General features: G+C 40.1%; 1 protein-coding gene across 5 annotated transcripts in view; it reads right to left on the bottom strand.

Moving 5' to 3' along the window:
* Nucleotides 1–18,287, bottom strand: part of TEX264 (testis expressed 264, ER-phagy receptor) — a 212,073-nt gene that overhangs the window by 107,179 nt on the left and 86,607 nt on the right. For all 5 annotated transcript variants that reach the window (XM_072989802.2, XM_072989804.2, XM_072989805.2 and 2 more), the window contains one exon: nucleotides 17,988–18,209. In XM_072989802.2, coding sequence (XP_072845903.2) covers nucleotides 17,988–18,209 — 222 coding nt within the window. The remainder of the gene's footprint in view (nucleotides 1–17,987; nucleotides 18,210–18,287) is intronic.

The following is an 18,287-nucleotide window of genomic DNA, read 5'->3' on the forward strand; positions in this document are numbered from 1 at the left end:
GGATTGGGAGACAGTCTTCGGAATGCCTGGTACTGTACTGCCTGGACTGTATTTTCCCTGCCTTCCCTGAACCTTTCTTGACCTAAGAAAAAAAGAAACAAAATATCCCCCTCTAGTGGTCGAAGGCAGAATAGCAGCTTCCCATTAGTTTCTATGGACGGAAAAGAGCAGATATGGATCAAATGGTTTTCAATGCATTCCTATGGGAAATGCAGATTTGACCTGAGAACTTTTTGACTTGAGAACCGCCTTCCAATACGGATTAAGTTCTCAAGTCAAGATCCCACTGTATCAGTATCCTGAAGTGGCTCACTTATTAAGCTATTTCACTGTATTGGCAGGAACCATGTCTATGTGAACAGTCAGGCTTGTTTAGTTCTAATCAACCGTTCCTAACAGTCCACATTAGCTTGCTCGCTCCTGCTAGTGCAATCATACTCTACCTGCTGCTGTTACAGTATATGCAATCAAGTTGCTTCCAATTTATGGCCATCCTTGTCATGGTTTCCACCATATGTAAAATGTTCAAGGAGAAGTTTACTAATGCCACCTCAACGTCCCAAAAAGTTTCCATAGCCAACTGGGGATTTGGATCCAGATTTCCTGAGTCCCAGTCCAATACTCTGTCCACTTCACTACTTAGCCTTCAACATATTCCAAACATTAATAGAATCCAAATGAGAGACTCCCATTCCAGTAAGCACATACACAGAAAGACACATTCCCTGCCATAATTTATCAAATCTTTCAGCAATCTGCTGTATCCTACACCATATTCCAGACATCCTTCAGAGGTTTGGCTGTTGTTAAAAAACAAAACAACAAACATCACCATTAACATATATTGAGAATCCGCAGATTGATGTGAACTGACAGGCAGCTGGGGCTGCCGACCAACATGCAGTCTGTCGGTGAAAAACCATTGAGAACAGCCTGTCAGTTAGTGTCTGCGGAAATGTACATGTCAGTGAAAATGCTAAGATAGTTCATAGACAGTGTTTCCCCAGACTATGCGCTTGATCTTTGTTCTGAGACAAAAGAAAACAAGCCCATTGTTCCATCTCTGGAATGCAGCTCTGAAGCATAAGATCAATGTCACCTATGGAAAACAGCCATCATAAATTCCTGACAGTCTTTACAACAAAGTAGCCAGTCTTGCAAGAACACTGGATTATTAGAAAGCATTGGGGAGGTGGGGGATAGTCAGGACTGGGGGATGTGATGTCAATACCACAATCAAGTACAGTAATAACCAAGAAAACTGCTAGGTAGTCAGACCATACGTATGAGAAACAAAGGAAACCTTCCGCAAGCTAGGACTTCCCAGAAATTTTGGAGTACAGCTCCAATCATCCCTGACTATTGGCCACACTGGCATGGGCATGTGATCATACCACAGGGCTGATGCACACTGTAATATTAAACATCCATGCTGGGGAAAGCTGATCTAATGGCACTTAACAGGATCTGCTGTGTGATGGCACTTATTGCAATAGATCCTGCACTCGTGAGGCAACAACCAAGATGCTAGCTTTGAATGGCTTTGGTCAAATATACCCAGGAAACCATTTCTTTCCTATTTTACTTTGGGCTTAGCTGTTTTACTGGACCTTACCATCTGAATGTAGCAAAACGGAATCTTGCTAATGCAGATTTAGGTTACTGATTTATTTAAGTGTTACTATATCATTACAGTTCAGCTAGTATTTACAATAATAGCCAGCCCTGAAAATACATCTCCAACCTTCCTAAATAGTTTCAGCATTTGGAAACAACTATACTCTGCTCTATGCCAAGTAGCATTAAATTTAAATGCCATCTCACCCTACACTTGCTCCAATAATGTCATCTTCTTTGACTCACCTTCTTTTCTTCCTTATGTACTCCATTTTATATGGGTGCAATCATGAATAAAAAACTGACATAGAAATAGACTTTGGGAAGGACTTTGTGTCTTGAAAATTGAGGAACTGATAAGAATTACTATGGTCATGCCTGTAGCTTTGGCACATGCATTCCGTGTGCATTTTGATACACATGAAAAAGACTTGTCACAAAAGTTTGCATTTTGTTCGTCATATGTATGAGTTGTTTAAAAGAAAGGTGGGAAGACTATTATCCTTCTGATTTTAGACTAAAACTTCCATCATCTCTCACCATCACTGGGGCTGACGGGGATTAGTGCCCAACAATGTATGGAGGGCCATGGATCCCAGAGACCAAGTTTAGAACTTCAGTGCAATTTCTTTTGTAAAAACATACTTCTCCCAACAGATTCTGGAGGAAACATGCTTTTCATTACTTAATAACATAACAATTCCCATGAAATTACACCTTTCAGTTCTACCTTAATTCAGTCAGAATGGATATTAATTAAACTAATTGTAAAATACCTATTTCATGTTTAGGGAAAGTATTACTAGTTCTAGTACTTCCAGAGAGCTCTGATTGGCTTACATCAGTAGTTCTCAACTTTTGGCCCTTTGTGTATTAGGTCCTTTGGTTCACAGAATCAGTTATCATTGCCCATGTTGGGGTTTCTGGGAGCTGGTGTGAAACATATGGAGAACTAGAAGCTGAGAATCACTGGTTTAGATGGTCTTAGTGATTCTGTAACACATATGTAGTGAGAGAATAAACATAAAATTGTAATAGTCATTTCAGGATTTGCTGATTGTTTTTATTCTTTCTAATGCTTATGAGATTCTTATACATTTCTCAGAATTTTCCCCTTATAAAAGAAAATGCAAACAGACAGATATATAGGGAAGAGACTTCAGGATGCACTGATCAGCTTGACATCTTTGTCTTTAAAATGTACCTCTATAAGGGGGGGAAATAAGAAGCACATATTAACTATTTTCCCTGGCTTCTATATGTAAACTTCAATATCAAAGAATCACACACTGTAGCTATTCAAGTCACATCTATCAAGCAGTTAACTCTGTTCTGTGGGAAGCTTGTATTTTCCAGCAGGACCAGAGAGGCTGAATTCCTAGGTTCTGAATTCAATGTGGTTTGCACTAACCTGAAGTCAAATGGCAGTGTCAGTCTCAGGTCACTTTAACAGCAGGCCAGCTCACATCATAAAGTTATAAAATATGGCTATCAAATATTAAATATAGATAGGCTTAATAACATCCACTTGAGTCAAATATTACAGAACAGGCTGCTCTATTTTATAATATTATTTTTAATATTACTTTTCAGAAGAGTTCATATAGATGAGGAGAAAATCTTTAAAGTTCTAATTCCTTTCAGTCTTTTTCCCCATCTTGTTCATGCACTGGATTGTAATTTCTCTCCGTCCCATCGAAACCCAGTCTGCGCAAACACTGTTATGCACTTTAAGGTCTATTTCTCAAATTATGAGCACTCCCTCCCCCACATACACTTTGCCTAATTAAGGGGTAAAAAAAAATTCAAGGGTCAGATGAAACAATATCCCTCTCCCCTGGGCCCTCCAAAAACCATAAAACTCCTACCAAAAATAAAGCAAATATATATCTACTTCTGGTATCAGATAAACTCTTGTTGATCAGAGCAAAGTACACCAAGGCTGCATACCTTGAGCTAAAGGAGGATTATGCTTTCTGAAGGCTTTCAGAAGCACAGTTTTGCTCTTTTAAAAAAAAGTGGGATAATTCTGAGAGATGTAAAGCTGGATGGGGCACATGTAGCCCATATGTAAGCCCTTTCTGGTTTAAAAGCATACTATTTGTGAATACTTCTTCACATATACATATTTTCGATATATATTTTTCCTTAAAATGTTTTGGTGTGTATTTCTCACATTTTAACATAATATTTCAAATTTACATATATTTGTGTGCCCTCAAGATGTACACATCTCTATATGCTTTTTCTGGGTGCACCAAACCACATACTTCAGCACAGGAGACATTCCAATGTCTAAAATATATTCTGTCTTGTTTCTATGTTCAAGGAAATTCAAATTTGCTAACTTTACATTGAAATGCAATCTGAATGAAATCCCCTCACATAGAAATGGGGAACTAAGCCGCCCAGAGACCTTTGGGTAGTGTGGGCGGCATATAAATAAAATAAAATAAAACAAACAAACTATTTCAAAGTATGGGGCCTTATTGTCTCCTTAGCAACCTCCATGTACCAAATGACATAAATGGCTATGGCAAGCTTAGATTTTGTTACTGAACTCAACTACAAGTGGAACTGAACAGTGTTCCTTCAGCAGAATTGAATGATGTCCTTCATATTTTTAGCATGAGGATCCTAAATCTTGGGCACTGTGTTAAATTCTGCAATATAAAAGCCACACTGTAGTCAGTTTTGATTATGGAGAGTCAAATAAAAATCACATGACGAACAAGACATGACTCGAAACTATGATATCCTCAACAGATAACAATGGCAGATGGACTTCTCAGCTAGAAAGCAATGAAAACACCTCTCAAGCTGTCCAGTGTGCCACCATCAAACAGAAGTCACTGAGCCCTCAAGGACTTGCAATAAAAAGCATGAATTGTTTTTGTTTTCATTTGTGGAGACATTTGCACTCTCTGCACATGTGTGCCCAGGTATTTACACTAAGACTGCCACAGAGGGATAATTATACTGAGAACATAAATAAATGCTCCCTGAAATGGCAGGTTACAGTTTAATAACCTGATCACAATGTCATTAAAATGCTCACCCTGGGAGAGCATCTTTAGAGAAGCTTCCATTTGCATTCCCTGACCCCATATTATGAGAACTTGGCAGCAGGGATGAGAGCGCTGGCTTCTGGAACTGACAAGAACGAAGCAGACGGCACACATTTTCTCTCATCTTTGTTCTATACATCAGAATATCAATGCTTCTGAGCCAACCCTTTGCTTTAACAACTACAGAAACTGTGAGGGGAAGAAGCAAGCATTTCATCTATTGTCTCAAGCTAAGAAAGCGGACACAGAGAAAATCTTTCTATACAATCGTGCATCTAAGGTTTGGCCTATGTTTCTGTTTGCATCCTTGTGCTAAACCCCTTCACTCTCTGATCAAGAAAACTGTCAAGATTAGGGGAAGGTAATAGTTTACTACTTTATTTCTGCCCTGCCTTTCTCTCTCTCTCTCAGGGGAAAAGAATAACAGTTTTGTTACATCATAAACAGAATCCAGTGTCTTTGTTCCATCAATAAACCAGTGCCCACTCTTTTCTGATGCCTCTTTGCTCATTGTAAACTCCTAGCTCAGAAATGGACAGGCACTTAGGTTGCAGAAGAGTTGCCTAGCAACCGACTGGCCTATACTTCAGTCTAAGCTACATACCTCTTTGTGGCCCAAGGCAAATTCTGCAGCAGTGGAGGAACCACTTGCCCCACAGCATTCATACTTTAGAGGGGGTCAAGTAAATAGGTGAAACACCTGCCAAGCACAAAATAGGGACACCCATACTAAAAGGAGTGAGCAGTGAAGAGCCAGGAGGCTCACAGTGGATGCTGCAAGATATGTGAAAAAGCAAGGCAATTAAAGTGAGAACTGACAAGCTCAAAATGGATGCTGTGAGACGTTACAAAAAGGCAGTCAGATGAAAGCAAACAGTACAGAGCTTTTTCACATATATGCCCGCCATTTGTTGGACTTCACACTGGTGAACAAATAACGTAAAAGCTATCAAAGGGAAACTGGACTTCAGTATTCTTTCACAGGTTTCATTCCCACTCAGTTTCCGGGCTCCAGCATGTGGCTGCAGATAGGTCAAAAAGACTATTGCAAGTCTGGCGCTTCTTACATAAAATGAGTTTATTTGATGGTTATGCTACCCTTCCGAAAATGCTCAGGGCAGGTTATAACACGATTGTGTTCAAAAAAATAAAAACACAACATAAAGGCTTACAAAAGCCTTTATTAAAACTGAACCAATTCCCTGAACCTCTCATTCCAATCTCATGATCAACACAGTTGCTGAAAGCTGACAAAAATAGAATGTTTTTGTCATTTGTTTAGAAGATACTCTGGGTTGGGCTTTGAATGAGTTTGAAAGGACACAGTGATGATAAGAGTCAAAGAGTTTTTATCAGTCATCTTTGAGGATTTAAAAGTGATACAAAGGAAGAATCTCTCAGTGCACTATGTCTTGGACCTGGTGAAAATACCTCAAAGTATTTTCACCAGGTCCAGCAGGCATAGAATCACCACTTAATAAGTAGTGATATCAAAGGCAACTGAAAGACCCAATGGGATCAATAATAATTTGCCCTTTCTAAATGCACACACACTAAGTAGACTTCAAGAATTTCACAGTTTACTGGCTGAAACAATTTTGCAAAAAACCATTCATTCATTCATTCCATTTATATACCACCCATCTAGCCACAAACCAATGCTCTGGGTAGTGAACAACATAAAGCACATCCTACCACCAAATCAAAAAATGCAAATAATAATAAAACTCCCTAAAAGCAACAGTTAAACCAAATGAAAATGTTGACATAATAGGTACGATAATAGGGAGGATGTTTCCAAAAACCTCTTTAAATAATACAGTTTTAATGTGCTTCCTGAAGGAAAAAACCTTGCACCTCCCCCCAACACACACACACACACACACACACACACACACTACAAAGAGAGAAGGAATTTAAAAACAAACAAACAAACAAACAAAAAAACCAACAATAACCCATCCCTACCAGAAAAAGATATTCTGGTCAATCCCATTTTTAAAAGGCTCTTTTTGCCCTACAAAAGTATGAGGAACTTTCTGAATAGATTTTCAACAAGTTACTGAGCTCCAGAGGCTTCTGGGGAAAATGACTGGCCATTTTATATGAGATTTGGGATCTGGGAGGGTTTGGGGAAGCCTTGTAGTGTAGTGGTTAAATTGCTGTACTGCACGCAAAACTGTCCCCACAACCCGGGGTTCAATCCCAGATAGCTGGCTCAAGGTTGATTCAGCCTTCTGTCCTTCCAAGGTTGGTAAAATGAGTACCCATCTTGCTGGGGGGGGGGGGGGAGTGGCAACTTGGGGGTGGTGGTGGCAGCAATGTGTAGCCTGCATAATTAACTTGTAAAGTGCCCAGAAAGTGCTTGAGGTGCTGTGGGGTGGTACATAAGCAGCACACTTTGCTTTCTTTAGGCTTTTATATTGGGGACCTAGGGTGTGTGTCTTGCCTACAGGCTATCTGTACATCCCCACTTTATTGTGTGAATAGAGATGGACTCATCAGCTTATTTCCAGTTGGTATCATTTTCTCATATCAGTTCATAAGCATGTTCTGTCACATGTCCATATGCATCTGCAAACATTAAAAAATAGAACTCCATTTAAATATGCGTTTTTACCACTTTTTCTCATGAAACATGCATGTGTAAAGTGCATTTAACAAACAAATACACAATTTGTTATGTTTTTCTTCTCCAGCCAAGAATTGCACTACAGAAATCACAGGTGAAAAATTCAGAAGTTTCCAATCTTTACATTTTTAAACACAGTAAGTTAATTACACTGATTTGTATCAGAATTTCTAAGTAACAAATTTCTCTATAACATGCAACTCAAGTGCACATCTTTTCCACCATTTCTACACCAAAGATATATGAAAGTAATAGCTCACCCTATTATTTTCAATAATACTTCCATAAATGATGATGTGCACCTGTTTCACATGCAATGGATATGAGTGGGTACATATTAAATGCTTGTATAACTTTTGTGAACCTGTGGCTAGAACCTGCTGGACAGCTCAGTGGTCTCTGGCTGCAGAGTCAGAGGCTGGGGGTTCAATTCTATTGTGCCTCCTTGATAGGGGTTGGACTCGATGATCTATAGGGTCACTTCGAACCCTGCAGTTCTAAGATGATTCTACTCTGATAAGTGATAAGATTTAATAACAGGACTTTTGCCTTCTGTTGAAGAGTTTTCTTTGATCCCCAGCTGCTGAATGCCAGGTGCTGAGTCTTCACATGACCACAGGTTCTACCATATATTTATATGGAGGGGAATCTACTTACTTCTTTTTCAGCAGAATTGAATGAGACAAATAAATCTGAACTAATTTGTGATCTTACAGTAGATGAAAAGGCTGCCATGGTTTGTATAACTGAACCTTTACTTCTGATGGACTTTAACATCCATGTGGAGACATATGCTTCCAGGGCAGCCTTGAAGCTCATGGACATCACAGCAGCCATGGGTCTGTCCCAATATGTCATAAGTCCTACACATGTGGCAGGGCATACCTTGGACCTGGTGTTTACATCTGAGCAGAGAGAAGATGATCTGAAGGTGATAAACCTTGAGTCTTCTACCTTTTCAAGATCATCCTTACCTGCTAAGTTTGAACAACTATAGACTGATTTCAACTATTCCATTTTTGGGCATTTTTATTCAATTCAAGGTGCTGGTTATGACCTATAAAGCCCTTAACAGTTTAGGTACTCAATACTTGCTGGAACATCTCTCACAGAAATCAACTGCCCATTTTACCCACTCTATGTTGCTAAAAGTGGCCACACCAAGGGAGGCCAAAAGGCAATGACAAGGATTCGAGCCTTTTCTGTGGTGATGCCCCTGTCTTTGGAATAATTTACCAAATACAAACTGCCAGGCTCCTTCCCTCCTTATGTCTAGGAAATCAGTGAAAGCAGAAGCATTCGTAGTTGCCTTCAATAACTGATTCTCCCAGATGTTGTTAATGTTAATTTAATTTTTTTATCCCTTTGTATGCATTTTAATCCTGTACTGTACTGTTAGATCACCATATTGTTGAATGTAAATTGCTAGGTGGGATTTTGTGGGTTTTTGTTTTAACTTGTAAACTGCCCAGAGTAGTACTTGCACTACTAGGGTGGAATATAAATTGAATAAATAAATAAACAAGCATAAATTAGCAAACACTCTTGCATTGCATTGTGAAGCATGTACAAAATGTCAGAAGCATATGACCAGCCAGAAATATTTATCTCCTGCCAAAGCTGGATGGGTTACACTCCCCGTGAAAACACAGGTCCACAGCTTGGGGGGAGGGGGGCTCCTGGATTCATCTCTGAACCTGGATGCTTAAAAGACTGCATCTCCCTCTATGAGCCTGTCCATGAATTAAGATAATCGGGGGAGGCCTTTTTCTCAGTCCCACCACCTTCATAGCATGCTTGATGGAGACATGGGAGAGGGCCTTCTCTGTCATTGTTCCAAGAGTCTGGAACTCCCTCCCATGGGAAGTTGATCTGGCCTCATCTTTGCTGTCCTTCTACAAACAAGCAAAGATCTTTCTCTTCAGGCAGGCTTCTCCTTAGTGCCTGGCAGCTTGCAGGTTTGTTTGTTGTTGTTTTGAATGGATTCTTGTGCTCTATTGTTTTTTATTTACCAAATTTAACATAATACTTGTTTTATTCTTTTTCAATATCTGTATACTCACTGTATTTAGCTTTTGTTGGGTCCGTTTAAAGAGAAAGATGGGCTAAAAATATTGTAAATAAAAAAAGATAAACAGATAAAGCAAGAAATCTACAGCTAAGGACTCCCTACAGAATCACAGAAAAGTAGAAAATAAAATCCAAATGCAAAAATAGGTGATGCCTTTATAGACCACTCAAAATCATCACACGATATACAAGCTTTCATGGCTTAAATACTACCTCATCAGGCTTGTAACAGTCTGAAGAAGTTCAAAACTTGAAGTCCTAAAGTACATGGCAAGATGGTATTTGCTTTTAGATGTTACGTCCATTATACTTAGATGGTATTTGTTCCTAGATGTTAAGTCCATCGGTTCTTGGCATTTTGCCAGACTTTTCTCTGTTAGATTGATGTGAAGAGTCTGGTTGCTTGTTTTATGTTTACAGCTTTAGGCAGTTGTGGAATGAGTGTAGCAAGCCAGTTCTACAAACATAGAAGCACAGACGTGTGTATACACATCTCCCCATTTGGCCTTTGTTTGAAACAAATATGTTTCCGATTGGCCAGGGGCAGTAGCTGACACAGAAAACCTGAGTCCTCCATCTGAGAACTGGGGAGATCATTTAGTAAACTCACTAGGTTTTGCCAGCTGGAGTCAGATTAAAGCCAAAATGACATTACCTAGTGGTTGCAGTCCTCTGTTGAGGTTGAGAGTCCAAGTGTCTTCTTGTTCATACAGGGGGAAGCTATTTCTTGGTATCTTCGTAGTTCCATTGAAGTAAAGGGTAGCCATGTGGCCATAATAAAATAAAATCTTGCATTTGGATTTTATTTTGTTTTGACCACATGGATACCCTTTACTTCAACAGAACAATTACACTCCCTTGGAACACAGAACATAGGACTAACTCCCTTGGCAGAGATTTCATAGCTGCTACTGCTCTTTCAGTAAACATCCAAGGAGAGGAGATCTACCACATGACAGGCTTAGAATGTTCTTTTCTGACAGAAAACCAACCTCTAAAGCTGAAGCACTGAGGATTTAGGCAGCCATAAAGAATTATGCTAACATATCTGAGAAGTCAAATCTAGGAGACAAACTAGACAATACAGTTAGCTCATGTTTAGAACTGGTGAATCCTTAGCTGATGATAAACATCTGTTGACTGTTGTATGTGCTTTTCCTCACAGTCCTATCTTACACTCAAGCAAGCTTTGTTTTGTGGTTGGTCACTGGAAGGCAAACAAAAGTTGAATTTGCAAGCCAGATTATAAAGTGACTTATCTCTGAGGGAAAGAAAAAAAAGACTAACTACAGGGAATACACATTTTCCATAATGTTCAGTTTAACCCAGCAAAAGGCTTGCAGACCCGGTTACCTGGAATTCTCAGCTCTGCAGTTCTAAGATGATGATGATGATTCCTATACTGTATAAATATGAGATAATGGCAAGCTAGCATCTTAATGCTAGTTCTTATCCTTTAGTACAACTTATATTATGCTTTATTTATAGATTACTGCCGTATAATCTTATGTAACTTGCCTCTCAAACTGACAACTTTATTCTTTGCTGGGAAAGAGATAACAGCTTGGAAAGTAAAGAGTGATGTGGTTAAAGGGAGTTTAGCCAATCAGAACCAGCAAGGAAAGTCTGACCAGACAGCACACTGAACGGTAAATTCCTTTGTTCAGAGAGGTGAATGAGAAGGTGTATTCTGAGGTTCAGCACAGAAAGCCAGTATCATGTGAACTTACATTTGTTTTACCAACTCTGTTGTAACTGCAGGATGGTACCAATTCTGTTTATCTGCCTAAGTGTTTTCCCAGAAGAAGCTGCTCCTGGGCTGTTATGTTTTCAATTGCTTCCAGGAGGGTATGGTAACTTTATATGCATGGTGAATAAATTTAACTAGAACAACTATATAATTTCATGGCTGGTGTCAAGTACTAGCTGATTCCCAGGGAGAGAAAGGGGAGAATTCTTCAGGAGTTAGCTGAATGTTGATTCCTCAGTGTAGAGGAATGGGGAGGATTTATCTGTCCTTAAGAGCTATCCCAAGGTCAGAAGACCAGCCGCAAGATCAAATCCATGCAACGGAGTAAGCTTGTCCCAGCTCCTGCCAACCTAGCAGTTTGAAAGCATGTAAAAATGCGAGTACATAAATAGGTCAACTGAAGGGCCAGGAGATTGGTTTCTGAGTTATTTACCCTTGTGATCAGCACTGCCACAAGACACAGTGAGAGCTGTCAACTTGGATGGCTTTAAAAGGCTCTGCATAGATACTTGGAAGCTATGATCATCCAACCCTACTACTCAGAAAATACATACTGTATGAGATCCGGAATATCTCTGCATAATTCCAGGTGAAGAAGATTGTAGAGCAAAGTCTTGAGTGGTACAACTGTATGCAATTCCCTCTTTTGACCAACAATACAGCGGCTTAAGCTAAATGTCTGTCTGCAATTACACAGCAGGAAAAATGCCAATGGATTTGCTGTGAAGTTGTATTCAGAAAACTGGGTTTTCCTGAGTTTTCTCTTCAGCCAACCAGGAGTTAGGAAAGAGACAAGAGGAAACTGGCACCTATGTATGTATGCAGCTTGTTAAGGTAGCTCTAGTCTGGCTATCCAGCATAGAGCAAGCTGGAAACTGATTCCTCTCTCTCTCTCTGCCAACTTCCTTCTCTCTCTTTGCCAACTTCTCAATCTTTTCCTTCTCCTGACAAGCTAGCTACCCTAGGGCAGGAGCCTTTAAAAAGAAAAGAAACTGAACAGAACAAAACAGGAATCGAAGAGGGAAAGAAGCAGAACCAGGCACCAGATTTGTGGAGGATTCAATTTCCCCACTGTCCTGCCTCCCTCATTGCTGCTATAACCAAATAGCACCTTCAAACAGAACAGTTACAACTCCCTCCACATCAACTCAAATAAGCACACTGCTTGAACCAATGTGAATGTATTTGTTGTCAAAAAAGTACACGCTCCAGGAGCTGAGGAAAAAAACTATAGATTAGAGGGCAAAAACTCCAGGCTGTTTCGCATTGACTTGTATGGCATGTAGTCAACCGAAAGCAATGCAAATGAGACCACCCTGGAGCATATCCTGAAGTATTTGTCAGAGTAGTCACCCCTTGAATATACTGCCTTTCAGAGAGACCTCAGTTCAATCACAGATAACAAGTTTTGCATGCAGGAAGGTCCAAGATTATCCCCAGAATCTTCAGACAGGCCTGTGAAAGAACTCTGCCTGTCACCCTGGAGAGCTACTGCTAGTCAGCACAGACAATACAAGTTTAGATGACTTTGTTATAAAACAACTTCCTGCACTCTTAACTTTTACTCCTGTCATTTGTATCTTCTTCCAACTTCAGCCGTTCCACTAAGCTGAGTTGTCACTGCTTTTTAAAATTCCTCATTCTAAGCCCTTGCCCTCCTTTGTTTGATTTTTCCTTCCTTCCTACAAACCATCCATCCCTTCCTCAATGCACATTTCTTTTTGCTGCTTGGATTTTGCTGCCTTGAGTCAGCCGCAGCTCTTTTCTCCATCACTCCATCTTGACTTGTTCTTCTTTTGTCTCCTTTCCCATCTCCTTCCATTTTAAAAGGAGTTACTAGACCACAAAGATAACTGATGCGTTTGAACCAATCCCCCCTCTCAAAATGAAAAGAAAGAAAGAAAGAAAGAAAGGGAGACAGAGAGACAGAGAGACAGAGACAGAGAGAGAGAGAGAGAGAGAGAGAGAGAGAGAGAGAGAAAGAAAGAAAGAAAGAAAGAAAGAAAGAAAGAAAGAAAGAAAGAAAGAAAGAAAGAAAGAAAGAAAGAAAGAAAGAAAGAAAGAAAGAAAGAAAGAAAGAAAGAAAGAAAGAAAGGGAATCACAGCCTGCATTTCATTTGCAACACGGAACCCCTCTGAAGGAATCTCTTTCTTATAAGCCCCTTTGCCTCGGCTGTGGATCCCGCAGGGACAAAGAAGCCAAAAAGGGGGTCTCCTTCACTTAGTTGCCTGACCTACGACTCTCATTAAGAGAATCTTTTCAAACCAGGCTCTGCAAAAAATGTCTCACTTGCGCCTCAGTTGCTTGGGGGAGGTGGAGGGGAGCTATTTGGAGAAGCCATCTCCATGGCAACAGATATTCCCATCAGAATATGTGCACAGGTCACCTGCTTCTGCAAAAGTTTCCCTCTTGTTTTCTTTCCCTGCCTCTCCAACAGGTGCCAGGGGAGCAGATGCTGTTTGCCACACCAGCCAGGAAATGCGAGAATGTCTCCGAATCAGGAGTGATGCCTCAGGAAGACTGACCTCCCACAGTCTCGGAAGCCTGCAAAAGTCTGCTCTGGCATGTGAACAGGAGCCAAACAGCAGCATTCCCAGTGGTCCACGCTGCAGGAGAGAAACGAGAATCTGACACTTCGGAGGGCTCAGGTGCAAACCTGGGCAAAAGGACAAGTGACAAGCCGCCTCGCCTCCAGTTGCTAAGTCGAGCTGCTACACATTTTAAAAAGCCACTGAAGGAGAGGGGAAGGAGGGGGAGTTTCAAATCACCTCATTGACAGAATTTGGTTTGCAGGGAGAAGTTAACTGCACGTTACAACTGGACACTTTGTGTCCAGATGGCTCTTCTCCTCTTCCCGAACCAAGAAAGGCATGAAACCCACCTAGGGAAGTTAGTACTGTACCGGCTTGTATTGGATATGGGTGTAGTCGGCAGATGCCCCACCATCTTAAAAATGAACCAAAACATTTTTACACAATGGAACTGAAGCCACATATGTTGCAGTGGTGCGTCATCTCCACTGTCACATCTGTACACAAAAGAAAGTTCACACAAGCCAAGAGGCAGGTGGTCACAGACAGTTTACAAGAATCAAAATCCAGCAATGGACCTGTTCTGAGTGCCCTGGCTCTGCAAGAGTCTTAGATTCAAGAGAGAGAGAAATAAAGGAAGCAAAGGAGTTTATTGGCTGGCAAATGGGTCCTCCTGATGACTCTAAGAGGAGATCTTACCAGAGCCAAAGCCAGATCTCAAAAGAAGAGAAGAAACCCAGATCAACGAGGTGACATTCCCATCTTCTGAACAGACCACCAACAGCCAAAGAAAAGTCAGCACTTTTACTATTTCCTTTCTTGTAACTTTTTAGTTTTGGTATTAAATTGTAAGCCACTACCAATGACTTGGCAGGAAAGTGATTTAAACATGAGGTAAACAAACAACCTCACTCCATCCCAAAGAAACCAACGTCAAATTCTGGGGGCCAATCACCACTTGTAGTGGTGCTTCTTGATACAAATGGAAAAGACCTGAAGAACTTGACAAGCCAAGCCAGTTCTTCAATCAAGAGAAAAAGCACAAAATCAGACAACGGCATTGGTGGTGCGCAATGTAGTGGTGCCGTGATGCACACCAGTGTGACTCTTTCTCCCATGTTATATCTAACATACAAATTAAAAACACTTGCCATGCTGGACTAGAGTAGTTGGAGCCCAAAGTGAAGCAGGCCAAAATTACTATTCTACCTTTACTAGTCAGCAGCAATAAGCTGGGCTTCCATCGTTTACATCAGGTTCAATCCAGAGGCTTCATACTGCTTATCGGTCACAGATGTTGCTGATCCCTACCCCATTCTGTACTTGAAAAGAGATGGAAACGCAGAATGACCTGGAAGGGCACCATATTAGGTCTCAGCTTTAAACAACATAATTGTTCATTCATACCTTGAATACAGAGAATGTATAAATTGCTAGGATTACTGATGTTATGACCCTAGGCAACCAGGTATCTGGGAGATTCCTATCCCTAGATTTTTCCTTTTGGAAACCACTTTAAATAGGTGAGATAAATACTACCAAACCCACCAGTAGTTCTGTAAGCCTTCTCCCCACTTATAAATCTCTGCTCTGTTTATCTGCCTCACGTTTTGGCCAGAATCATCACTCTTACCTAGCTTTGTCCATTTTTCACACTTAACTTTTCAAATTTCTGTTTTCCCTTCACATCTACAAAATGGGAGAAATAATCTATTTTCTCCAAAATTTACTAACAGTAAGTCAAAATAACTTACCAGAAAACCCCAATATCAGTAACTGGCTGACATTTTACTATGCTGTGCAGCCTTGGCTGTGCTACCTCAATCTTCACATTCCTCATTTTTTGCTATTTGCATCTTGAGTTGCTGCAGAGAAGCACCACGACTGAAACTGAAGGAAAATCTCGAGTTTCAGGTTCCTGAGAGAGGCATACGGTACGTGCATATAGAAAGACATCATAAGCTTGGACAACAGTTGCTTAAGCTTCCTGTCTCGTTTGGTTGAAAGAGGAAAGTCTCAGCTTAGAACAAATCTCTGTTCTTTATTCAGTTTGAAAAATGCAGACAGCCTGGATGTTGAATTTGGTTTTTTAAAACTGGAAAAGCAGCTCTCATTAAAAAGCCACCAGGTGTTCCCAGCACAATCTGCAGCTCCCTTTTTAGCTTTAATGTTTTCATTGCTCGTGTAACAGATGCACTCTCCAGGACCTTTCCCGGAGCATCAAAATGCCATCTCTGCACCATGAAGCAAGTATACATTTAGCAAATCTGATGCTGCTTTTCTTTCTGTCTAATAGACCACCTATTCTACTGACACACGATAATACAAGTTATCCTTAGTCAAGGAAAAAGGAAGCCAGTGTTCAAATGTTATAATTGCAATCTGCTGCCTGTGAAACCCAGGGGTTTTCCTTGTTAGCAGTACTATAGGGTAGCATGTTCTGAACTACTAATACAGAAAGACAGCAAGTTTTAACAACATTGCCCACACCTCTGTTGAGATTTAAAATCTATGCTTCACACCAATCAACCTAACATACAAAGCTATTCAAGGTGCAGACAGCATAGACAAGATTGATTGCTCCTGTTAATAGCATTTTGGGAGTTCCAACATAGAACATGAACTGATATACTAATGTTGGGCATTAATCCTCCTAACAACAGAAAGCAGAATAAAGTCCTATTTTAGAAAATTCTATAATGCTACAAACGTTCAAGCATTTCATAAGCAAGAATGTCCAATGGATTTTTAAAAATTGCAATGAAGCTTCAGTATCCTAAGGTGAGGTTAAATGGACTTCCAGCCTTTTAGATCCAGCTGAAAACTACAAAAATAGTAGGTTTTGTTTATCAGTGGGTGCTTCCAGACAGATGATTCTTAGTGCTAACAAATCAGTGCCCTCCTGTTGTAATCTATGAGTGAAGATGGAACTGATTTTCCACATTATCAGAGTACAGTGTGTGATTTTTGTGTGTACATGCCAATATGGTCTATCTGTTTCAATTAACTTAGCATTATTCTTCTGAGAGGGATGTTGCTGGTAAGAGATAATAATATATTAAGCATCTGAATCTATCGCAGTTCAATGACTCTAAGACAAGACAGATTTTCTGAGATAAGAAAATGAGGGAGGAAGAAGTAGCCTGACGAAAGTTGTAAACAGATGAAAATCTGAGTGAAAAGTCATGACAATTCCACATTAAGTCAACTGGAAAGTGGTCCATTTCTTTCAGAGACTGCACATACACGGATGTCACATAATTGGCTGTTAGCTCATCTCTGCTTAAAAGGCAAAGAAACAAGAAGTGTACTCACTTTGCTAAATACAAACGTTAACCACACCGGTCAGAATTTCCTCTCTTCTGCTCTACAGAAACCAGCAATGAAATGGCATCACTCTGCATATCAAGCAACAGAGAATGGAGTGGGGAAAAAGAGAGGAGGAGAGTCCTCTGGGGATGATCTACCTGGGGATTTAATTCAATTGCACTGTCCTTCAGTCTTTAAACAACATTTCCCTCCCAAATGAAATAACTTCACAAGATATATCCATTCAGCCACACTTCCATATATAAGACAGGAAATAAACAAGGTAACTGAATAGCAGCTTCTCCCAAAGACAGCCAAAAGCATTTAAAGACCCCATCTGAAATGAAGGAATATGCTTTCACAGGACACTAAGGAACAGTGGCAAATGTTTAAGTAAGGGGGCAATAAGATTTTACTGGTGTGCTTTCTTGAGTTAAAGTCTGCAGCAGGGAATTCATTAGACAGGAGAGAAGAATCAGGTATGCTTTATTATATATGGGAAGAGATACAAGGGAAAATATTTGTGATACCTATAAGGTAGAGAGAAGATTTAATATGATTTTCTCCAAATAAGAACACAGGCCTGGTTCTCTCCTCACCTTTTCACACTCGCACAATGTAATCATTGGAGAAAGAGCTAATATTACAAGTCCAGGCAACTTTCAGCTTCAAATATGTTTGGCAAGAAATAACCCTTTACCCTTCTGGAATAGCTGGAGAAATGTTAAGAAAATATCATTTACTGGCAGAGGCGAACAAATTACAAGCAAAAAAAAAAAAAAAAAAAAAAAAAAAAGCTCAAGGCATTCTAAATGAATAGCAAATATTTCCAAATCTAGTGTGAAGTTTAATACAGAAACTGGTAACTTCATTGTGGCCAATCCCAGGAGATCTCTATTATTGTCATGATCACTATATCACGAAAGAGGAAGATAACAACTTAACAACTAATTGCAGCAGAAATGGCACACCCAAGAGGAGAGAACATTTTGAAGAACTGCCACCTCACCTTAATATATGTGTCAAGAGACGGATGGACACGGTTCACTGCCAGATGTATGGAAAGCGGAGTTGTGTAGGGGAATGTTGCCATGACTACATGGCTGGCAGCTGGGAAGTTGATAATCTTGAAGCCATATTTCAGGAACATGCGGATTACTTCCTCAGATGGCTTCTCTTCCCCTTCACTCAGAATTCTACCCACAGCATAACGGCATTTTTCTGGATCCACCTGTCGGAAGAAGTAAGGACTGGAATTAGAATTCAAAAAGCTTTTAAAGGGCTTCTGTTTAAACAAATGAGATAATAC

This window comes from Pogona vitticeps, chromosome 2 (assembly GCF_051106095.1).
Source record: "Pogona vitticeps strain Pit_001003342236 chromosome 2, PviZW2.1, whole genome shotgun sequence".
NCBI lineage: Eukaryota > Metazoa > Chordata > Lepidosauria > Squamata > Agamidae > Pogona > Pogona vitticeps.